Below are 23,369 nucleotides of genomic sequence, written 5' to 3' on the forward strand. Positions count from 1 at the left end.
AGAGAGCTGGACTGGAAATACCCATTTGGGAAGGAGGAGTTGGCATATGGGTGGTATCTGAAGCCACGACGCTGGATGAAATCACGAAGGGACTGAATTTAGATAGAGAAGGGGGTCAAGAGCTGAGCCTCGTGGTGCCTAAGACATTGAGTCAAAAGGTCAGAAAGGAACCAGTGGAAGAAATAAAGAAGGAACAGCCGGTGAAAGCCAAGTGCAGACAGTGCATGACAGATGGCATGATGTGATGACAGAGCGTGACCAACTGTGTCAGATGCCACCGAGAGGTTAAGATGAGTCCGCCTCTGGGCTTATTAGCAAAGTGGAGGTCATTGGTCGCACTGAAGATAGCAGTTTACGTAGAGTAGCGGGGGGCTGAAGCCTGACTGGAGTGGGCCCGGGAGAGGAGGGGATGCCATGGGCTGGAGGCAGTGAGGAGTACAAGAACAGGGCACTGGCTAGCAGAAGAGGCGTCAAGTGAAGGTGTTCGAGGAAAGATCCGTCGGTGTGTTTCTATGCTGATGGGAGTGCCGCACGCAAGGAGGGGAGGAGGAGAGAGCCCCCGGAGCGGTGTGTACTTGCTTAGCTCTCCTCTCCTTCCCTGTCAGCTTCAGAGCCTGGTAGTTTTGCTTACTCTCTGGGAAATCGTCAGCTCAGTGTCGGCAGGACAGCCATGAGCGACTTCATCTTCGGGTCCCCTGTGTTCATAGGAGCAGCATAAGGTTGCAGTCAGGTTGTGAGACCCCGGTGAACAGAGGTTTTGATAGCCATAATTTTGAAAAGGCCTGAAGTCTGTAAGATCCTGTTCTGTCTGAATACAGTCCCATTCTCAGTCTGCACTTCTGGTTTTTCTCCAGCTTTATTGAGTTATATAGAATTGACAAAATTGGCCACTTCCAAGGGTGATCGATCAGGAATACCTGTCCCCTTTTTATTAAATTTAAAATCACACTTTGAGCTAGATTCTGTTCTCATTTTTTATCCTGCTTATCATCTAGTAATAGTTATTTTGCAAGTAAGACACTAATTATAATAGGCACATAGTAATTGTTTGCTCTCCGTGAGTGGCTACCACTTAGTGTAGTGATACACCCATTGCGTCGAAAACATGGAATTCGTCTGCATACAGTTAAAAGAATCTCTGTGTACCTCTCAGAGTATTTGCCTTGTGTGTTGAGCCACGTGAAAATTATATGTAAAACCCTTGGCTTTAAGCAGGTAGCCTTCTTTGGAACCTCTGTGCCCTTCTCTTAACAGGTTCCCATCCTCTTCCTCATACTTGTCAGTTAGACTGCACATTTCATGCAGCCTCTGCTTACGGCTTCTTCAAATTTAATCTCTGGTCCCAAAGAGTATGTTTTTATGCCGATTCTGTTCGTAGGTATGAGGATAGGAGGAGAGTGATTGAAGTGTCCAGCTTTTAAGATTCCCTACAGAGCAGACTCTTGACATCTTCTCAACCCAAATGCTCCATTAACTAGCATGAATGAATCTTTAGCAGACAGCTGTAAAGTAATGCCCCTAGAGCATAGCAGATGTGTATTTTGCAATATTTTAAATCTCCGATGCCGATTTTCAAAGCATGGATAAACCTCAACCAGAGTATTTTATTCTTCAGTTATACTGGGTAAGGACTTACTGTCGTTGTGATCCGAACCTGAATTTCCCACCCCTAAATCCTAAGGATGTCTTGTCCTGTATTACTTTCTTATCCTCTACGATCACTTTTTTTTTTAAACGTTTACTTTTATTTATTTTGAGAAGGGGTGGGGGCAGAGAAGGGTAGACAGAGAGGGACAGAGAGAATCCCAAGCAGGCTGCATGCCATCAGTTCAGAGCCCTACACGGGGCTCGATCTCACAAACCATTGAGATCATGACCTAAGCCAAAATCAGGAGTCAGATGTTTGACCGACTGAGCCACCCAGGAGCCCCTCTATGGTAGCTTTCTAATCCTTGAAACCATAGCTGTGCTCTCTAATATCAGTTGTCTACTTGGTCATTTTACTAATAAATCTTGAGGTTTTCTTTTAACTACCATGCATGAGCAGTAGCAGTCACTTGTGCACTTGTACCCAGACATTTAACAAGCAGACGGTAATAATAATGAATTTTCTTTCTCTTCCTAATTATTTAGCTCTGTAAGAAGCATCATTTTGGAATTAACAAACCAGAGAAGATTGTACCATCTCCTGATGACTCAAAGTTTCTACTGAAGACCTTTACACACATTAAATCCAATGTGTCTGCTCCTAATAAAAAGAAAGTAAGAGTTTCATTGATACGGGCTTGGAATCCATCTTTGATTACTTTTAAATTGAAGGGTAGTTTCCTTCCCAGGAAACTTGTTTTCAAACTGCTTGTCCCATGTATGGTTCTTGGGATTATTTTCACTTCCCTCCTAGGAAGTTGAGCATTATCCACACAATGCTGTACATTGAATTCCTGTAGTAATAGTAGATTAACTTCTTACAGGTTAAGGAAAGTAAAGAAAAGGAGAAGTTGGAGAGGCGATTACTCGAGGAGTTGCTGAAGATGTTCATGGACTCAGAATCCTTTTACTATAGCTTGACTTACGACCTAACCAATTCGGTGCAGAGGCAAAGCACTGGGGAGAGGGACCCCCGTCCCCTCTGGCAGAAGGTACTTCTCTCATGGCTCAGGGCAGGCTTTGCCCTCCAGAATGATTTATAAGAAAGCTCAACATGTTTCTGAACTATTCATTCTCTACCTTTTCCAGGTTGATGACCGATTTTTTTGGAATAAATATATGATACAAGATCTTACTGAGATTGGTGTGAGTAGTTGTTTCTAAAATATCCTAAAGGTAGTTATGGTTGTTAAGCAAAGTTTTAAACACTGTATTAAAACGAATTCAAAATCTCACTAAAATGGGAGCACCTGGCTGGCTGAGTCGGTAGACCATGTGACTCTGGACCTCAGGGTTGTGAGTTTGATCCCCACGTTGGGCATGGAGTCTACTTAAAAAAAAATCTCACTATAATGTTTTCTTCTCTAGAATGGGAATCATTTAGCTATGAACACCAAGACCTTGTTTTAAGACAGTTCCCAACTCTACAGCCTAGCCACAGGCCTGCCTTTTTAGCAGGTTCCCGTGGGATAGAAGTAATTTAAGGCTGCGGAACTAATGTCCACAGAGTTCCTAGGAGACAGAGATTTTGTCTGCACCCATTGGAAATGGTGAAGTGTGCTTTTTCTTTAATGATGCCAGTCACTTCCCTTTCCTGTTTCCTCATCTGGGGATTGGAGTAGAAAGATCTTTGAGGACATTCCAGTACTGCCAGTATTTGAATCAAGGATGAGAGGGAATATGTTGAGATTATTGTATGAGGATCCTTCCAGTTTAATGGTTACTCTATTCCTTCACTCTGTCTCCTGTGTGGAAGAATTATACCCATCCAAGGACAGTTCACTCCGTCAACAAATATGTATGGAAGGCCTCCTATGTGCCAGTTGCTGTTTTGGACACAAAGTGGGCAAATAGCTGACTGGGTGACATACTATCTTTTCATTAACTTTTCAAAAATTTCAAACCTTTTTTCTCCTATCTCTCCCCCTTGGCAGTGGTTAGTATAAATGATTTTGACTTTAGCAGTGTCTCCCACGAGATATCTGTCATGCCTCTATTGGGAATGAGGCTTGAAAATGTTCTCACCTCTTTTTAGGAGGCTGATCAAACTGTGACCACTGAAACTCAGTGACAGGGGAGAAAAATAAGGGTGACGATAATGCATATTTTTCCGGCTTGCTGACACATTGGGCTCTAATAACGTTTTGCAGGGTTTCTGTCAGGAACTTTGAATTACCATTTAAAATTGATGGCTTGCAGTAGAGGTGGCGTTTGGCCACGTATGTTTCTCTGTTCCCGTCAAGAGTTCTGCATTGTTGCTAGAACAAAAATACAAATAATGAGGATGGTGGTAAGGATAATGAATGCATATAGACCCTTCATAATTTTCAATTCTAACCACCTTCCTAGGATCCTGTCTGCTGCTCCATAAAACAAAACTGTGAGACAGGTCCTGCCCGGCTTATGTGGTTATGGATGATGAGGTGGGTTTGAAGGTCATGGTGAGGTTAAGGCTGGATACAGTTGTGGAGACGGGAGAGAAAGAGAACAACACCCTAGAGTACTTCTTACCCTTCACTCTCCCTGCAGACAGTCAGCCGGGAAATTGGAGTATTCTTAGCCTCAAAGGCACAGAAGGGGAAATGTCTAACTGTAATTAATACTCTCCTAATTATGTTGGGTGACATTGTAAAATAAGATATTTATGGAAAGCGTTTTTTTTTTTCCTTTTCCTTTTTTTTTTTTTTTTTGGTTCATTTACTATGTGGATTTTAGCTTGGCAAGGCAAGTTTTTTCTAAACTAGAACATAGAGTTGGACCTCTGCGCTTTGTAGTAAGGGGATCAGAGTTGGTTGTATGTTGTTAAAGCCTTGATACAACGGTGAGTTAAAAATCAGCCTATAAGTGGTTTTTTTGTTTTTTGTTTTTTCTGTACCAATGGGAATAATCATAGTAGCTATGTCTGTTAAATCCTTACAATAAGGCAGGCACTATGCCAAACACTTTTTACATTTTACTCATTCACTCAACCAAATGAGGTAACAGTTTTTCCTATTTCTCAAAGCAGGACGTTGGGGCACGGTGAGGTTAAGTGATTCATCAGAGTGAGTTCGTAAGTGGTGGAGGTTGAATTTGTTACCAGGCAGTGTGGCTTCTATCCGGTGGGTCCTCTTAGGCAGCTCTTTTTATTTATTTATTTTTGTAAGTAATCTCTATACCCAATGTGGGGCTCAAACTTGTGACCCCGAGATCAAGAGTCTCACGCTATATCTGCTCTACCGACTGAGCCAGCCAGGGACCTCTCAGGCAGCTATTTTTGAATGCTCACCATAGAGAAAAAGGCTCTCCCCTTTGTCTTCCTTCCTCCCTTTTTTCTGCCATTCTCCAATAAACAGAAAACATGGTTAAGAAACAGAAGGTTTCTGCTTCTGGGAAACCGACAAATATGTGCTAGCCTCTATTTAAGAAAGCAGCAGGACCATACAGAATAGAAACAACATGATATTCATATTGTTTTCAGACACCAGATGTGGACTTTTGGATTCTCCCCATTATCCAAGGTTTCGTGCAGATTGAAGAACTTGTGGTTAATTATAATGAATCATCTGATGATGAGAAAAGCAGCCCAGAGACCCCCCCTCAGGAGTCCACCTGTGTAGATGACATTCACCCACGATTTCTCGTGGCTCTCATTTCACGCCGAAGTAGGCACAGAGCAGGTGAGTAAAAGGGCTGAAATCATGTGCAAGTTAAATTCAGACGAGAATGGAAAAGCTGCAGATGGGTTGAAATGCTAATGACAATAATGGAGTTGGAAGCATAATTGGCTTCAAAGTGCTCAGTGACTCTAAATCGTGTGATGTAATTGGGGACCAATTTTTGGAGGGAGGTGAATGGGGGAGAGTTAACAAAAGCAGAAAGAAAAAGAGGTATATATATGGAGAAGAGAAGAAAGTCACTTGGGATATGTTTCTAAATACCATTGTTCCCACTGACAGCCTGTATCACGGTAATAAATCCTTCCTGAGCACCAGCGCCCTCGGGAAAACCTTTCCCTTTCAGTTCACAGAAAGTAGCTTTGCTTCAACTTGTACAAAACAATGATGCATAGAGTTATGAGTTTGGGGGAAGTTGATTCTGTTCTGCCTGGAAGTTGCACATTAGATCCTTAAAGCTATCCTGGAAGATGGATTTGGTTAAGAAGCATATCTAATCAGGGGCGCCTGGGTGTCTCAGTCGGTTAAGCATCCGACTTCGGCTCAGATCATGATCTCACAGTTCGTGGGTTTGAGCCCTGCATCGGGCTCTGTGCTGACAGCCTGGAGCCTGCTTTGGATTCTGTCTCCCTCTCTCTCTGCCCCTCCCCTGCATGTGCTCTATGTCCCTCTCTCTCAAAATAAACATTAAAAAAAAAAAAAAAAAGCTGTAGCATATCTAATCAGACTAAATAATGTTTTTTTATGTTGTTTTCTGTTTTAATTTTCTTTTAGGAATGCGTTATAAGCGAAGAGGAGTGGATAAAAATGGAAATGTTGCCAATTATGTGGAAACTGAGCAGTTGATTCATGTTCATAATCATACTTTGTCATTTATTCAAACACGAGGCTCTGTGCCTGTCTTTTGGAGCCAGGTTGGGTATCGATATAATCCGCGACCACGACTGGACAAAAGTAAGCATGTTCATTACTTAGTTTGCAGTGATGATTTGAGAGAGTATTTTTTAAAATATTAGGTATTTTATAGGTTTGGATTTGCTTGGCCAGATACTTCATTTAAAACAATATTCCAGTTGGTGAGATTTAATAGAGATATTGTAATTGCAAGAGTTATAATGGTTGTTGACAGTTTAAGTAAGTTGTTTAACAATAAAAAATGCCCTAACAATAGAATAAAATAAAGCTTATTTCACAGATTTTAGTTGTTGTTTCTTTGGAGAATACTTTATGAAATGTTTACTTTTGGAAAAGGGTAAATGTAGCCAATGTTAATAGAAGCAGGAGATATGTTCAGATGGCATCTACAAAAAATAGATCAGATGCCTTTACTCAAGTATCTCGCTGTGTAAGGTTTGTTGTTTTAACTACTGAGGATTTAATTTCTTCTAGTATTTTAACTTTAGCGCTGGAATGGCTAAATCCTATCAGTCTAACCAGGTAACTCAATGAGGTTGATTTTAAAAATTGTTTACAGAATATTTTTCTCTCAAAACTCAATTGATATTTGTAAGAATCCAGTAAACCTTCAGTTTATAATATTCATATTTTTAGAGGAGTTTTATTCTCTTACTATAAACTACATGGAACCCTTTCTGACAACAGGCTGGACACATGAACAATAAAGGTCCTGATTACATAGTGTGCTTTTCCAGTGTGACCTGGTGCAGCCTAACTGGGGGGAAAAGGAATCTGAGGGCTTTGGCTTTGGCTCATTGTATTTAAAAATACTGGTTTTAGACCATCTTAGTTACATTTGGTGGCCAAGAAATTGTTGAAAAGTAAGAGTAAGGGTGGAATAGACACTAATTTCTGTCTCAAACATGGGAAGGAAAAATAGATTTTGTATCACTTCTTTGTAGGTGAAAAGGACACCATTGCCTATTTCTGTGCCCATTTCGAAGAACAACTGAAAATTTACAAAAAACAGGTGGGCTTTGATCTGTATTAATGTTCCTTCATTTTCAGCCATGGTTATGTATCTATTTCTTTAAATTTCATGAAAATAACAATATACTATTTGTAGTTAAACAAAATGGTATCTTGCCATGAAGTTGAAGAATACATAAGCTAAGAGTATTTCTAATATTCTCTAGGAAGAATTGAATCAGCTACTTTAGACTGTTTTTAGATAAGAATTAGTCTACTGTCGTTAATTTTTATAGTTGAAGAAGTATCCAGAGTAAGGAAAGAAAGGCATCTCTCAGTACCACCTGTAGTTCTGCCTCCTGAAGATAACAATTTGATATGCATCTATCTTCAAGATCTTTTCTCTCTGCCCACCTCTCTTATGTATTTATATGTAGGACTGTGATCATATAGACTAAAATCAAGTGAAAACTGTTAAGTGAAATTACAAGTTCAATAAGATGACCAGATTTCAGATACAAGATTTGTATAGAATAACCTGTGGGGGATAAGCTTGGGGAATAAGCACTGATGGGTTAACAAGGCATAAAGAATTATAAAGCCAGGGACGCCTGGGTGGCTCAGTCTGTTGAGAGTCTGGCTTCGGCTCGGGTCATGATCTCTCAGTTGTCAAGTTCGAGCCCCGCGTCAGGCTCTGTGCTGACAGCTCAGAGCCTGGAGCCTGCTTCTGATTCTGTGTCTCCCTCTCTCTCTGCCTCTCTTCCCCCCCCCCCCCCCCACCTCATGCTCTGTCTCTGTCTCAAAAATAAAGATAAACATTTTTTTTTAATTAAAAAAAAAAAAAAAGAATTACAAAGCCATAGGATGCTCACACCCAAGTTTGGGTAAACAAGATTAAGCGTTATAAGGATAGAGAAGGGGGGGGGTGCTAAGGCCCCCAGAATAGAGTAGGTGGGGGCAAAGGCCCCCAATACAAAGATATGTAGGGTAAGCAAGATTACCCCCCCAAGCCCCCCAAATTAGTGTTATAGCAGAAAGCTTTCACAGGAAGGAAGGACCAAATTAGGTAAACAGGTAAATAGCGCTATAGACTGCTGCCCTGCGGTGATGCTGCCCAGAGCTGAACTGATTAACAAAACAAAGGTGCCTTGTTAACCCTGAGGTTATTTTCCCTGTCTTATCCCCTAGGCTAGCTAAGATAAACAGACGCAGTGCCTCCTGTCTGCCTTTAACAACCATCTGCCCGGTGCCAGGATTTTGTTTTATATTGACCCAAACCCCAAACACCGTAAATCTTCAAAACCCCCTTTCCCTCATGCCCATGAGTTAATGTTCACAGATTCATTGTCTCTTTATGTACTCCCATCAAGTTTGTAAGCCTTTTAATCTTCATAAATACGGAGCAAGGACCCTTATTTGGGGCTCTTGTCTTTTCCCAGACATGAGCCATCTCTCACTTTTAATCCTGCATCTGTTCTTTTGCTGGCCAAGAGAGAACTTTAGACTCAGAGTCTACGATAATAACCTGTAAGTCTGATCCATTTGCAATGACCAGTCCGAATGTGTAATGCTATAGGATGCATTTTTCTAACAGCAACAAAAATAAAAAAGGAAGAAATAACCTAAAACCTAATAAACATACAAAAAAAGATAGCTTGTGTATGGGGGTGGGAGATGGGACGAAGAATTACCAAAGAATGCAAAGGAAAACCTGGATAAATGGAGAAAAAATACCATGTTCCTGGAAAGAAGGATTAATACTGAATAGATTTCAGTTCTTCCAAAATTAATGTAGAAATTTCGTGCAGTCCCAAAGTCTGAGCAGGGAAATAAAAAGCAAACCCTCATGGCCACCTGGGTGGCTCAGTAGAGTGTCAGACTTAAGCTCAGGTTGTGATCTCACGGTGCATGGGTTCGAGCCCCGAGTCAAGCTCACTGCTATCAGTACATAGCCCGCTTCGGATCCTCTGTCCTGTCTCTCTGTCCCTCCCCTCCTTGTGCTCTCTCTCTCTCAAAAATCAAAAAATTTTAAAACACCTCAGATTGAAAAAATTATAAAGTTTGACAGTAAGAAATAAAGGCAAGTAATTGGGGAAATGAGAACGCTCACAGATTGCTAGAGGAAACATAAGTTGGTATAGCTATTTTGAATGGTATTATCAATCAAAATAAAATATGCTTCTACTGTTAATCTGGTAGTTTTGCTTTTTGGTATCTTTCCTACATATTATATATAGAAGTCATTTCTAGGTGGATATGGATCTGAATGCAAAAAGTTAAACTGTAAACTTTTTAAAGGAAAATATAGGGTTTTTTTGTTTTGTTTTGTTTTGTTTTAAAAAGACCCAAGGCCTTGGCCCAGACTCACCTTGGCACCCCCAGAGCATCTTTTTGATCTTTGGTCTTAGTCAGGACTTAAAAAGCATTAACCAATAATGAAAAATATTGATACATTTGACTTTACTAAATTTTTAATTGTTATCAAAGTTTTATCATTTATTTAAACTGTATTAAAATTAAATAGGACTTAAATCCCAAACCATAATGAAAAAAATAATTTAGACTTTATTAAAATAAAGAACTTCTGTTTATTAAGAGGCACCACTAAGAATGGAAAAGCAATTCACAAAGTAGAAGATATTTAAGATTTTTTAATACATATATAGGACAAAAGATTCCTATCTAGAGTTACTAAAAACAAAAAACAAAAAAACCTCTTAAAAACGCTAAAAATAGATGTACAACCTAAAAGAAAAGGCAACAAAAGACTTAAGCAGATGTTCATGAAAAAGTGTATTTAATAGGCCAATAAACATCTGAAAGGGTGTTGAACTTCACCCATCATCAGGGAAATACAAACTAAAACCGCTTATACACCAGAATGACTAAAATAAAACAATCATACATACCAAGTTCCATTAAGGATGTGAAATAACTGGGACTCTAATACAAAAAAATGTTTAAATGTACCTGAAACTCACGTTCAATCCAGGAGGCATGTACAAGAGCATTTTTTGCAGCATGAAAGTAACCCGACTGTTCATCAGAACGTCAGTGGATAAACAGTGTGACACATTTAAGGGGCGCCTGGGTGGCTTGGTTGGTTAAGCGTCCGACTTCAGCTCAGGTCATGATCTCGCAGTCCGTGAGTTCGAGCCCTGCGTCGGGCTCTGTGCTGACGGCTCAGAGCCTGGAGCCTGTTTCAGATTCTGTGTCTCCCTCTCTCTCTGCCCCTCCCCCGTTCATGCTCTGTCTTTCTCTGTCTCAAAAATAAATAAACGTTAAAAAAAAAAAAATTAAAAAAAAAAAAGTGTTGACTACAGACGCTTAAAAACGATGAGGTAGATCTGTGTGCACTAGCATGGAAACATCTTAAGATCACACAGCGAGAAAAGACTGTAAGAGCATATGGTGTGTTGCCATCTCAAACCCACAAAACAAAACCGTGTCATTTATATACATGTAGTTCTTTTACACATATATGTTCTCACACATATGTGGCATGCACATTTATGTAGGCATACCTTTATATGGGCTGAAAGGGCACACACCGAACGGTAACCGTTGTTACCTCCAGGGAAGGGTGTGGGTCTGGGTTGTGGTGAGGAGGGATTTGACCTTTATGTTTGAAATTTTTTTTTTTTAACTTGTTTTATTTTTTTAAATTTACATCCAAATTAGTTAGCATCTAGTGCAACAGTGATTTCAGGAGTAGATTCCTTAGTGCCCCTTACCCATTTAGCCCATCCCCCCTTCCACAACCCCTCGAGCAACCCTCAGTTTGTTCTCCATATTTATGAGTCTCTTCTGTTTTGTCCCCCTCCCTGTTTTTATATTATTTTTGTTTCCTTTCCCTTCTGTTCATTTGTTTTCTCTTAAAGTCCTCATATGAGTGAAGTCCTTTGATTTTTGTCTTTCTCTAATTTCACTTAGGATAACACCCTCTAGTTCCATCCACGTAGTTGCAAATGGCAAGATTTCATTCTTTTTGATTGCCGAGTAATACTCCATTGTATATATATACCACATCTTCTTTATCCATTTATCCATCGATGGACATTTGGGCTCTTTCCATCCTTTGGCTATTGTCGATAGTGCTGCTATAAACATGGGGGTGCATGTGTCCCTTCGAAACAGCACACCTGTATCCCTTGGATCAATGTCTAGTACTGCCATTGCTGGGTCACAGGGTGGTTCTATTTTTAGTTTTTTGAGGAACCTCCATACTGTTTTCTAGAGTGGCTGCACCGGCTTGCATTCCCATATGGTTGAAATTTTTTACAGTGTGAATAAGTTCATATATCAGCAATATGTGCAATTATAACTAGCACTACAGAAAATAAACCACAATTTATTATTTTTTTAATGTTTATTTATTTTTGAGATAATGTGAGATTGTGACCTGAGCTAAAGTCAGATGCTTAACCGACTGGGCTACCTAGGTGCTCCAAACCACAATTTAAATGTAACAACTAGGGGCGACTTGGCTGGCTCAGCTGGCGAGCATGCGACTCTTGATCTCAGGATTGTGGGTTTGAGCCCCGTGTCGGGCTCTGTGCTGACAGCTCACAGCCTGGAACCTGCTTTGGATTCTGTGTCTTCCCTCTCTCTCTGCCCCTCCCCCAGTCTCACTCTGTCTCTCTTTCTCAAAAATAAATAAACATTAAAAAAAAATAGACTTGCTTAAAAAATGAATTTTAATGATACTGAAGCGTGTAAAGGAAGCAGTAACAATAACCTCCTTAACCACCCTCATCCCTGTTCTGTATGGACTTTTAAAGCCTATTTGTACACGTCAGTTTTACCAGCGTGTGTATTGAGCAGACACCTCCTTTCTGATAGTACCCCAGTAATGTTCCCTTGTCCACCTGCATCCCCTGGGTAATTGCTTTCTGGGAGGTGGGCCCACGGTCAGCCTGACTCAGTCAGGGTGGCACCACTGTTCCTGTTGCCAGTGATTGGCTTAGGCATTGGCCTGTTTGTGCTCATTGGCAGTTTGGCCAGTGAGGGATGATGTGAGGGAAGTCTGCTGGGAAGCTTCTGGGAAAGATTTCCTGCTCTAATAAATAAGCGGAGATACAGGACCCAACAGTCCCTCCGTGATTGTTGTGTGTGGATGTGACGTGCCGCTGCAGCTATGGCAAAACCATGAATGAACTGGCCTCAGGGCTGACCAGTGTGCTGAGGATGGCAGAGCAAAAAGATGGAGAGAATTGGTACTGGTGCCACTGAATTAAGCAATTCCGGAACCATGCCGCTTCCAGACTTCTTGCTCTGAGACCTGAGTCACTGATTTGTCATTTGCAGCAAAAGCCCATCTGGACACATGTATATATACACATTTAAAATTAAGTCAATGGAGGGCTATACCATGTATGCAATTCTGCAGCTGTTTTCACTTAATGTTCCATGGCTGTTATTTAACCGTTTATCTCTTGGTGGACCCTTAGGATCTAGTTTTTGCTATTGTAAAAACAAAAATTCCAGAAAACAACTTTTGTGTACTTTGGGACACTTAGTTGCTTTACAGAACAGATTTCTAGAGGCAGAATGACTGGATCAAACAGGATGCATTTAAACTTGATAACTACCACTTTGTTGTTCCCCAAAAGATCCCAACAGTTTATACCCTCAGCAACAGTGGGAGCCATGCCCATCTCCCCATGTATTCACCAATGCTGATGACATTTAGGATTCAATTTTTGCCTCTGTAAAGATGAAAGCTAGTTTTCTGTTTTAAAATTAGTATTTCTTTTTTTTTTTTTAAGAGCTTTTATTTAAATTCCATTTAGTTAACATACAGCGTAATATTAGTTTCAGGGATACAATATGGCAACTCAACACTTCCATTCAATTCCAGGTACTCATCACAAGTGTCCTCCTTAGTCCCCATCACCTATTTAACCCATCCCTCCACCCATCTCCCCTCCGGTAACCACCAGTTTGTTTTCTACAGTTGAGAGTCTGTCTCTTGGTTTGCCTCTGTCTCTTTGATTATTAACAAAGTCGTAGCCTCATGTTTATTGACTATTTATATATTTTCTCTTGTGAATTTTCTCTGTATTGTGAATTTACTCTTCCTCTTACTGAATTTATAGCACTCTTATATAGTATTGCTTTAATGTTACAGGTCTGTTCCCCCACGTAGTCCTTTGTGTCTTTTTGTTTTGTTTTACCTTTGCTTACTTGTATTGTCATTGGGTAAAGAGGTTTTAAATTTTTATGTTGTCACATTTGTCCATCTTTTTCTTTATGCCCTCTGGTTCTTACGCTTAGAAAGTCACGTCCCATCCTACAGTTATGGGAACATCACCCCGAATATTCTTCTAGCTTTTTTATAACTTCAAAAAATATTTAGGTCATTAATGCATCTTATGATTTGTATATAATGAGATTTAGAGAGCTAAAGTAAGTTTTCCCCCACTATATAGATAGATAATTATCCCAGTACCATTTATAGAGTATTATTTTATTTCTCCCAGAATGATATAGTTAATATTTTAGATTCCTCAATGTGCATAGGTCTGTCTCTAGCTGGCTGTCCCATTCTATGGGTCATTCATCTGTTTCTCCAGGAGTACTTCTGTCTTAATTGCTGCAGATTTAGAGTATGTTTTGCTTTCCAATGGGACAAGTCCTCCTTTATTATTAGTCTTCAAAACTTTTTCCATATACTTACCTTCTAGAGGAACTTCAGAATTAACTTGTCAAAGTCCACAGAAAGATCCTGATCAAATTTTTTTTTTTTTTTTTTTTTTAAATTTTTTTTTCAACGTTTTTTATTTATTTTTGGGACAGAGAGAGACAGAGCATGAATGGGGGAGGGGCAGAGAGAGAGGGAAACACAGAATTGGAAACAGGCTCCAGGCTCCGAGCCATCAGCCCAGAGCCTGACGCGGGGCTCGAACTCACGGACCGTGAGATCGTGACCTGGCTGAAGTCGGACGCTTAACCGACTGCGCCACCCAGGCGCCCCTCTGATCAAATTTTGATTGGGATTGTTGAGTGTTTAATCTGGGGAGACTTGCCATCTTTATAATATTGAATCTCACTATCTAGCACCATAGTGTGTCTTTCCATTTACTCAGATTTTCTTTTACGTGTTTAAGCAAAGTTTTATAGTGTCCATAAGTAGGTCTTGTATATTTTTTAAAACCTCTAAATATTTTTAATATTTGCGTTACAAAGGACCTTGTTTATTATTTTATTATAACCAATTCTAATTGGTTTTTTAATTGGTTTTTACCAATTTATTCTAATTGGTCATTGCAGATACATAGTACATTAAACAACTATTAATGCTACCTAAATATAACAAGTGAAAATCTAACTTTATAGGGGAAAAAAATTGATGCCTGAGTGGATAAATTTCTAAGTATGGCTATCAAATATTTCTAAAACAATTTCAAACAAACTGATTCAAAACCACATTGAGTTTAGCATCTGATTAAACTGAATTTGTGTTTCCTTAACTTTCACAGGTTATTATTAACTTGGTGGACCAGGCAGGCAGGGAGAAAATTATTGGCGATGCTTACCTGAAACAAGTGTTACTCTTCAACAGCTCACACCTCACTTATGTCTCATTTGACTTCCATGAGCACTGGTAAGAGGGCTTCCTGATGGGAGTTTTGATCAGTTCCGGTGTTTGTGGTACACGCTCCCACAGCAAGCTGAGCTCTCCTCTTCCTTACGGGGAAGAACACTTTTCTTCTTCTCATTGTTAACATAGTTTTAATTTTCATATGAGCTTTATTTTGGCTAAAAATTTAATTGTTCCTGAAATATTTTGTCTTTCCCAAAACAACATGGCGATGGAGAGTTCCATTTTTCCTTTTATCACTCGAAGAACTTCTGGAGCTTTTCCTTTCAGCTTGAGTCCAAGCCTAGCAGAAGTAATCGAGTCCCCTTACTTAAAAATCATTCTGCTGGCTCATCTTCATGCTCTATTAATAATACTTCTTTCTCTATGGATAAGCTTCACTAGAGTTTGCTCTGGAAAAACAACAGTCACTGGATCATTTTGATGGTAATTTTAACTTGTGTGTGTTCTGAAAGCTAGCTTCTTTTGTCCTAATCCTGGCTCTGATGTGGGTTCGTTTACCTAAGTTTTGAAAATTTGGTGGGGGAAAGAAACTTCTGATAGCTGTGATATGTTTCAATGTATTCTTAAATATATTTTCTTTCACAGTGGAGATTAATTACAAACATGTATATAAATTGCCTATATAATTTATAGTAGAGTTAACCTCACGTACTTACAGCAATAGTTTTCTTTAATTTTTCCAAGCTACTTTAAATACTGTGACTTAAGCTAAAAAATCTGTTATTAGGTTTAACCTATTATTAAACTTTTTTTTTTTTCTTTTGGCATGTGTTTTAGCCGAGGAATGAAGTTTGAGAATGTTCAAACACTAACGGATGCCATTTATGACATTATTCTTGACATGAAGTGGTGTTGGTAGGTATCTCCTAAGAAGTCAATTTGACAAACTGTTGGTCTGTGAAATCAGATGTATTTGTCTGGTAGTGCTAAGCACTAAAATAGTAGCAGCAAGCTGAAAAATCGTGTTCGTTTTTCTTATTTTGCTTCCTGATTCCCAGTCTCCTTTTCGAGAGTGTCAGTCACTAGGCAGCATTAGCTTTGAAAAGGGAAGAGGTGTCAGATGGTCAGGCAAGATGAAGCGAAATGCTCTAGGACCGTTGTTTAATTCCATCTAATGCTCCATGGTCTGTATTTCCTCTTCCTCTTCTTCTCACCATCCCTTCATCTAAGGGAAGGAAGCCTTAGAGGTACTCGGTCTCAGCTTGCAGGTAGTTCAAAATTAGAAGGAAGATGATTCTCAGACTGCGGGAGGGAGGTGTAGGAAGAAGAAATTGGCTTAAATGCTAGGGAAGAACCTTCAATTGGACTCGAAAGGCCAGAGGTGGACAGAGAAACTAGACGCACAAGGCATGCTGCATGCCTTCTCACTGAGTGGTAAAGTGACTTTGTTCAAGCTCCATGCGTTCAGATGCATTTCTACTTGGAGTCAAAAAGGAGGGACAGGATGGTGTTTTAAAGTGGCTTCTGGCTTTAATATATATTTAAATATATATGTATATATATATACATATATATTTAAATATCATAATTTGGGGTTGTGTCACCTCTGCCTCGTAGTTGTGAAACTTGAGCAAGTCACTGTACTTCAGTTTTGTTTTTGTTTTTTCCCCAAATGGGAATAACCACATCTGTTTTACCAAGTTACTATGTAAATTAACAGCGTCTACAAAGTACTCAGTCATGCCCATCACATAATGATATGTCAAACAATGGATAACCAGTGCTATTGTTGTTATTCTACTCTAAGGAATTGTGGTTTTTGAAAAACTTGCTGAAGTATTTCATATTGTAACATAATCCCATACTATTTTTGAAAAGGGTGGATCAAGCTGGAGTAATATGTAAACAAGAAGGGATTTTTCGTGTCAATTGCATGGACTGCCTGGATCGCACGAACGTGGTCCAAGCCGCCATTGCGCGAGTGGTCATGGAACAGCAGGTAATTGGTGGTCCCTCGGATTTATAAGTATTCATTTCTAACTTTTCTTCCCCACATGTAAACAAGTAACTAAAATCTTTGTTCTGTAGACAATCTACAGCATACGAACAACCTTGTTACATTCAAACCTGACGAGTACAACCTTCACTAGAAATAAGTGGAATTAGGGGCATTTTCTTAAGTACTCAATTCAAAAATGCGAGACCCCCGCATTTCAGCGTCGATTGGGTGGCACTTTGTGGTCATACGCCTTTTTTCTCTCAGCTCCAAACCCTGCCTTGTGCACATGGGGCTGGGAGTCTGCCACACTTTCTGCTCAGCCCGAGCTCTGTGTTGGTCTCTGCCAGTAGGAGGTGCCAGAGGAAGACCACGAGGCTGGAGGAAGGAGAAGGAACAGGCTTCTTCACCTGTGTTATGGTCCTGTTGGCAGCGCCCTCTCCAGCCATTGGCTCCTTTGGCACCACAGGACCAGCCTCTACCCTCCACGCCCCAGTTGGTTGCAGCTGCACTGTGCAGTCCTTACGCCTGTCACTCGGTGTCCTCCTTTAGATCTTTGAACGCCGCAGCACCTGAGTAGTGAGTTCTCAAGGTGGAAATTCTTAGCATGGTTTCAGGGCTTTTTTGATAGAGCCTAGTGACTGTTTGAGATTGTGAGTCTGTTCCTTCTAACATTACACTAAAGCTGCCAGGTTTTGAGTCCAAGCACTGGCTCTGTCTACCACACATGAGGTTTGACCCCGTGCGAAGAACTCAGCTTCTCGAAACTTCTGTCTCTTCATCCTTAAAATGGATGTAATAAGAGTATTGATTGCGTAGGGTTGTTATGAGGAGTAAAGGAAATAATTTATATAAAAAATCTCTTAGAACCCCAGCACAGAGCTCACCTTTATTGGGCACATACTGCTGTGTTACCGTTAGTGTTATTGTTGTCTCAGTAGGCTTTTTTGGTAGTTTGACTTCATAGGCAAATTAAAAACACGGACAAAATATAATAAGAGCCTACACATTAAAAATTACACCAAAGCAGTATAAATATTTCCTTCTATTCATTCATGTGTAACAGTTCGTAAAACTCTCTCCCAACTGTGCTTTTTTTGGGGGAAAGTCTGAAAACACCATTACTTTTATTTGAGGATCCTAAACTGTTTATGAACATGCTTCCTTTTTCTGCAGTGTGTATTTTATGCTGTGGTTTCCTGGCTTATATGTAGCTAATCCACCAATGTGTTAATTTCAGCTAAAAAAATTAGGTGTGATGCCCCCGGAACAGCCACTGCCAGTGAAATGCAATCGGATCTATCAGATAATGTGGGCCAACAACGGAGACTCCATTAGCAGACAATATGCTGGGACAGCTGCTCTGAAGGTAAGTAAGTGCAGCATGGTTTTGTGGATCATTCTGGGGGAGATAGGACGTGGTTGAAAACTGACTCTGCTTTTGAGAGAAAGATATGTGGGCTACAGATGGTAGTCTATGTAGCTGACTCCTTTCAGGAATGTTTGGCTAAGGTGGGAATCACACATTCACATCCTGCTGAAGCCAGGTAATGTGACCACCCATTAGATTAAAGGGGGAGATGGGTATGACCCTAAGGAAAAGCACATCTTGTCTCAGGAGGGGACTGTTCTGCTTCCTTTTGGGACAGAGGCCCGGGGTTGCTAGATTTTCCAGTTTTTCACGGGAGTTTGGAAATGAGGAATTTCATGTGAAATAGTTGGTTTTTTAAAACTTTATACAGATAAAATGTGTCCGTTGACAGGACTCAGTCCCTAGTATGATGATTGGCCTCCACTGAATTTGAATCCCCAATCCTGCGTCTTACTAGCTCTGCAACCTTGGACAAGTCACTTAACCTCTCTGTGTCTGTCTCTTCATTGTAAAACAGGATAATACTAGGCACACTTCAAAAGATTGTCATGAGAGGGTCGCCTGGGTGGCTGAGTCGGTTGAGCCCCGACTTCAGCTTAGGTCATGATCTTGTTCCGGTCATGATCTCGCAGCCTATGGGTTTCAGCCCTGTGTCGGGCTCTGTGCTGACAGCTCAGAGCCCAGAGCCTGCTTCACATCTTATGTCTTCTTCTCTCTCTGCTCCTCCCCTTCTTGTGTGTACTCTCTCTCTCTCTCTCTCTCTTAAAATAAGCATAAAAAGGGGCACCTGGGTGGCTCAGTCGGTTAAGCATCCGACTTAGGCCCAGGTCATGATCTCACAGTTGGTGCGTTCGAGTCCCGCATCGGGCTCTGTGCTGATGGCCCAGAGCCTGCAGCCTGCTTCGGATTCTGTGTCTCCTTCTCTCTCTCTGCCCCTCCCCCGCTCATGCTCTGTCTCTCTCTCCTTCAAAAATAAACATTAAAAAAATTAAAAAAAAAAAAAAAAGCATAAATTAAAAAAAAAAAAGATTGTCATGGGATTATACGCGTTAGTGCATGTGGGGGCCATTCCTGGCACATAGTAAATGCTGAAGAAATATTTTATTATCTTTTCGTGGTTGTTATGAATAAGTCTTTGGAGGATCCTACAGAGCCATTCTTCACAGAATTTAATTTACATGTAAATTATAGTTACTGGTCACTAAATGCTCCCTCTGTGGGCAATAGGAAGTGGTTGAATTAGTTTAGTTTTATGTTAATTTTCCTTTAAGGTAATAGTTCATCTCAGGATATTTCTTATAAAAAAACTGTCAAGGTCTCAACAGGCATCAGTCCATCTTTGGTTGAGTGATAAATCTCAAAAAGCTTTTTATTAATTAAAGAAATTGAACTTTAGAAGTCCTTGTACAAGTTCTTGTTTAAAGAGAAATACTTTGGGGCGCCTGGGTGGCTTGGTCGGTTAAGCGTCCAACTTTGGGACTTCGGCTCAGGTCATGATCTCACGGCCCAGGCCCATGAGTTCGAGCCCCGCGTCGGGCTCTGTGCTGACCGCTCAGAGCCTGCAGCCTATTTCAGATTCTGTGTCTCCCTCTGTCTCTGCCCCTCCCCTGTTCATGCTCTGTCTCTCTCTGTCTCAAAAATAAATAAACGTTGAAAAAAAAATTTTTTTTAAATAAAAAAATAAAATAAAGAGAAATACTTTGATGCACCCCACATCAGAACACCTAAATATATAGAGCAACGACTAATAGAATGAAAAGGAGAAATAACTTGCCTAAGTCATAGTACGGTAATAGTTGGCGACTTTAAATACCCCGTTCTCAACAATGGGTCATCTGGGCAGAAAATCAATAAGGAAACAGTGAAATGGACCCAACAGACATATATAGAACATTTCATCCAACAACAGCAGGATACACATTCTTCAGAAGCACACGTGGAACATTTTCCAGGACAGATCATATGTGAGGCTGCAAAACAAGTCTCAACAAGTTCAGAAAGGTAGAAATTATATCAGTGTCTTTTCTGACCACAGTGATATAAAACTAGGAAGCAATAATGGGAAAATTGGAAGATTCATAAATATGTAGAAATGAAACACACTCCTGAATAATGAGTGAGTCAAAGAAGAAATCAAAAGGGAAATATCTTAAATCAAGTGAAATTGGAAACACAACATATCAAACTTATGGGGTGCAGCAAAAGCAGTTCTAAAAGGAAAGTTTATAGCTATAAATGCCTACGTTAAGAAAAAAGAAAGATCTTAAACAATCTCACTTTATACCTCAAAGAACTAGAAAAAGAAGAAGAAAGTAAGCCCAAAGTTAGCAGAAGGAAGGAAATAATAAAGATTAGAACAGAAATATTTGAAATAGAGATGAGAAAACCAATAGAAAAGATCAGCAAAACTAAGAGCTGGTTTTCTGGAGATAAACAAAATTGACCTTTGGCTAGACTAATCAAGAAAAAAGACTCAATTTTAAATGAAGAGACGTTTCAACTGATACCACAGAAATACATACAATCACAGGTGACTACTCTGAACAGTTATATGCCAACAAATTGGACAATTTAGAAGAAATGGATAAATTTCTACAAACATACAACCTACCAAGACTGAATTATGAAGAAATAGAAAATCTGAGCAGACCAATGAGTAAGAAATTGAATCAGTAAGCCAAAGCTTACTAAAAAAGAAAAGCCCCAGACCAAATGATTTCACTGATGAATTCTACCAAACATTTTAAAGAAGAATTAATGCTATTCCTCCTCAAGTTCCTCCAAAAAATAGAAGGGAGGAAACACTCTGAAATTCATTTTATGAGGTCATGATACCAAAGCCAAGACAGTCCAAGAAAAGCAAATTACAGGCAAATATCCCTGATGAATATGGCTGCAAAAATTCTCAACAAAATACTGAATTCAACAGCACATTGAAAAGATTGTACGTCATGATCAAGTGGGATTTATCCCTAGGCTACAAGGATGGTTCAACATATGCAAATCAATAAATGTGATATGTCACATTAATAGACTGAAAGATAAAAATCGTATAATCGTTTCAGTAGATGCAGAAAAAGCATGTGATAAAATTCAACATCCTTTTATGATAAAAACTGAACAAATTGGGTATAGAAGGAATGTAACAACATAATAGAGGCTACATATGACATATCCACAGCTAACAGCATATTCAGTGGTGAAAGGTTAAACACTTTCCTCTAAGATCAGGAGCAAGACAAGAGTGCCCACTCACCATTGCTATTCATGATAGTACTGGAAGTTCTACCCAGAGCAATCAGGCAAGAGAAAGAAATAGCCTTCAGATCAGAAAGGAAGAAGTAAAATTGTCTGCAGATGACATGATGTTATCCATAAAAAAATCGTAAAGACTCCACCAGAAAACTGTTAGAACTAATAAATGAATTCAATAAAGTTACATGATACAAAGTCAACACATGAAAATCTGTTGCATTTCTATATACTAACAATATCTGAAAAAGAAATAAAACAATTCTATTGGCAGTAGCATCAAAAACAGTAAAATACTTAGGAATAAATATAACCAAGAAGGTAAGAGACCTATACAGTGAAAATTGTTAAGACATCAAGGAAAGAGACCCAAAATGAAAAATATCCTGTGTTCATACATCAGAAAAATTAATATTGTTAAAATTTTCATACTACCCAAAGCTGTCTATAGATTCAATGCAATCCCTATGAAAATTATAAGGGCGGGGCGCCTGGGTGGCTTAGTTGGCTAAAAGCATCTGACTCTTGGTTTCAACTCAGGTCATGATCTTGTGGTTCATGAGTTTGAGCCCTGTGTCAGGCTCTGTGCTGACAGTGTGGAGCCTGCTTGGGATTCTCTTTCATTCTCTTTCTCTCTCTGTCTCTCTCTGCCCCTCCCTCTTTCTCTCAAAATAAATAAATAAACTTAGAGAAGAAAATTCTAATGACATTTTTCACAGAACTAGAAAAAATCCTAAAATTCATATGGAACTACAAGACCCCTTAACAGCCAAAGCAGTTCTGAAAAAGAACAAAGCTGGAGCAAAACAAAGCTGGAACAAAGCTGGAGCAAAAAGAATTTCCAATAGGGAAAGGATAGCCTCTTCAATAAATAGTGATGGGAAGATCAGATATTCACCATGTAAGAGAATTAAGTTGGACCCCTGTGTTACACCACTCACAAAAATTAAACTGAAATGTGTTAAAGACTTAAATGCAAGACCTGAGCTTTTACAGTTTGCTCCTACAAGAAAACATAGAGGAAACCTCTGAGACATGGCCTCAACAGTGATTATTTGGGTGTGACACCAAAAGCATAGTGAGAAGAGTAAAAATAAACAAGTGGGACTACATCAAATGACAGAGCTGCAGCACAGCAAAAGAAACAACAGAACAAAAAGACAACCTACAGAATGGGAGAAAATATTTACAAACCATATACTTGATAAGGGGCTAATATCCAAAATATATAAGGAACTCCTATAGCTCAGTAGCAAAAAAACAATCTGAGTGAAAAAATGGGCAAAACACCTGAACATTTTTCCAAATAAGACCTACAAATGGCCCAGAGGTATATGAAACCTCCCAGAGGTATATGAAACCTCCCAGAGGTATATGAAAAGGTGCTCAACCTCTGATAATCAGTAATTAGCAGAGAAATGCCAATCCAGACTCAATAAGCTAACCACCTCATACCTGTTAGGATGGCTGTCATCAAAGACCAGAGATAACAAGTATTGGCAAGGATGTGGAAAAATAGATGTCATCGGTGGGATGTGAATTGGCACAGGCATTATGGAAAACAGTAAGGACAGTCCCTAAAAAATGAAAATGGAATGGCCATATGATCTAGCAATCCCATTTATAGGTATATATGGAAATGAAATCAGTGTCTCAGAGATAGCTGCCCTTCCACGTTCACTGAAGCATTATTCACAGTAAATAGCCAAGACGTGGAAACAACTTCAGTGTCCGGTGGTGGATGAATGTGGAGTGAGTGACTGGATGTGTGTGTGTGTGTGTGTGTGTGTGTGTGTGTGTGTGTGTGTGTGTGTGTGTGTGTGTGTGTGTGGTGGGCTATTATTCAGCCATAAAAAAGAAGGAAATGCTGCCTTTGCAACAACATGGGTGAACCTTGAGGGCATTGTGTTACGAAGTAAGCCAGACAGAGAAAGACAATGATCTCACTATGACCTCACTTGTGTGTAGAATCTAAAAAAGTCAAACTTGAAAGCAAGAGTTGATTGGTGGTTACCAGGGGAAGGGGAAAATGGA

The 23,369-nt window shown here is 39.7% G+C and overlaps 1 protein-coding gene across 3 annotated transcripts in view; it reads left to right on the plus strand.

The window, feature by feature from the left end:
* INPP5F (inositol polyphosphate-5-phosphatase F) overlaps nucleotides 1-23,369 on the plus strand; it is an 89,204-nt gene that overhangs the window by 47,083 nt on the left and 18,752 nt on the right. For 2 of the 3 annotated variants that reach the window (XR_006208926.1, XM_042959771.1), the window contains exons 4-13: nucleotides 2,134-2,262; nucleotides 2,472-2,639; nucleotides 2,737-2,793; nucleotides 5,108-5,306; nucleotides 6,078-6,257; nucleotides 7,163-7,230; nucleotides 14,651-14,775; nucleotides 15,553-15,630; nucleotides 16,594-16,714; nucleotides 17,952-18,080. Coding sequence is in view for 2 of the 3 variants with exons in the window: in XM_042959771.1 (XP_042815705.1) it covers nucleotides 2,134-2,262; nucleotides 2,472-2,639; nucleotides 2,737-2,793; nucleotides 5,108-5,306; nucleotides 6,078-6,257; nucleotides 7,163-7,230; nucleotides 14,651-14,775; nucleotides 15,553-15,630; nucleotides 16,594-16,714; nucleotides 17,952-18,080 (1,254 nt within the window). In the remaining variant the exon portion in view is untranslated. Of the gene's footprint in view, nucleotides 1-2,133; nucleotides 2,263-2,471; nucleotides 2,640-2,736; nucleotides 2,794-5,107; nucleotides 5,307-6,077; nucleotides 6,258-7,162; nucleotides 7,231-14,650; nucleotides 14,776-15,552; nucleotides 15,631-16,593; nucleotides 16,715-17,951; nucleotides 18,081-23,369 lie in introns of those variants that run through there. The other variant, XM_042959772.1, reaches the window with a different exon arrangement.

Source organism: Panthera tigris, chromosome D2 (genome assembly GCF_018350195.1).
Source record: "Panthera tigris isolate Pti1 chromosome D2, P.tigris_Pti1_mat1.1, whole genome shotgun sequence".
NCBI lineage: Eukaryota > Metazoa > Chordata > Mammalia > Carnivora > Felidae > Panthera > Panthera tigris.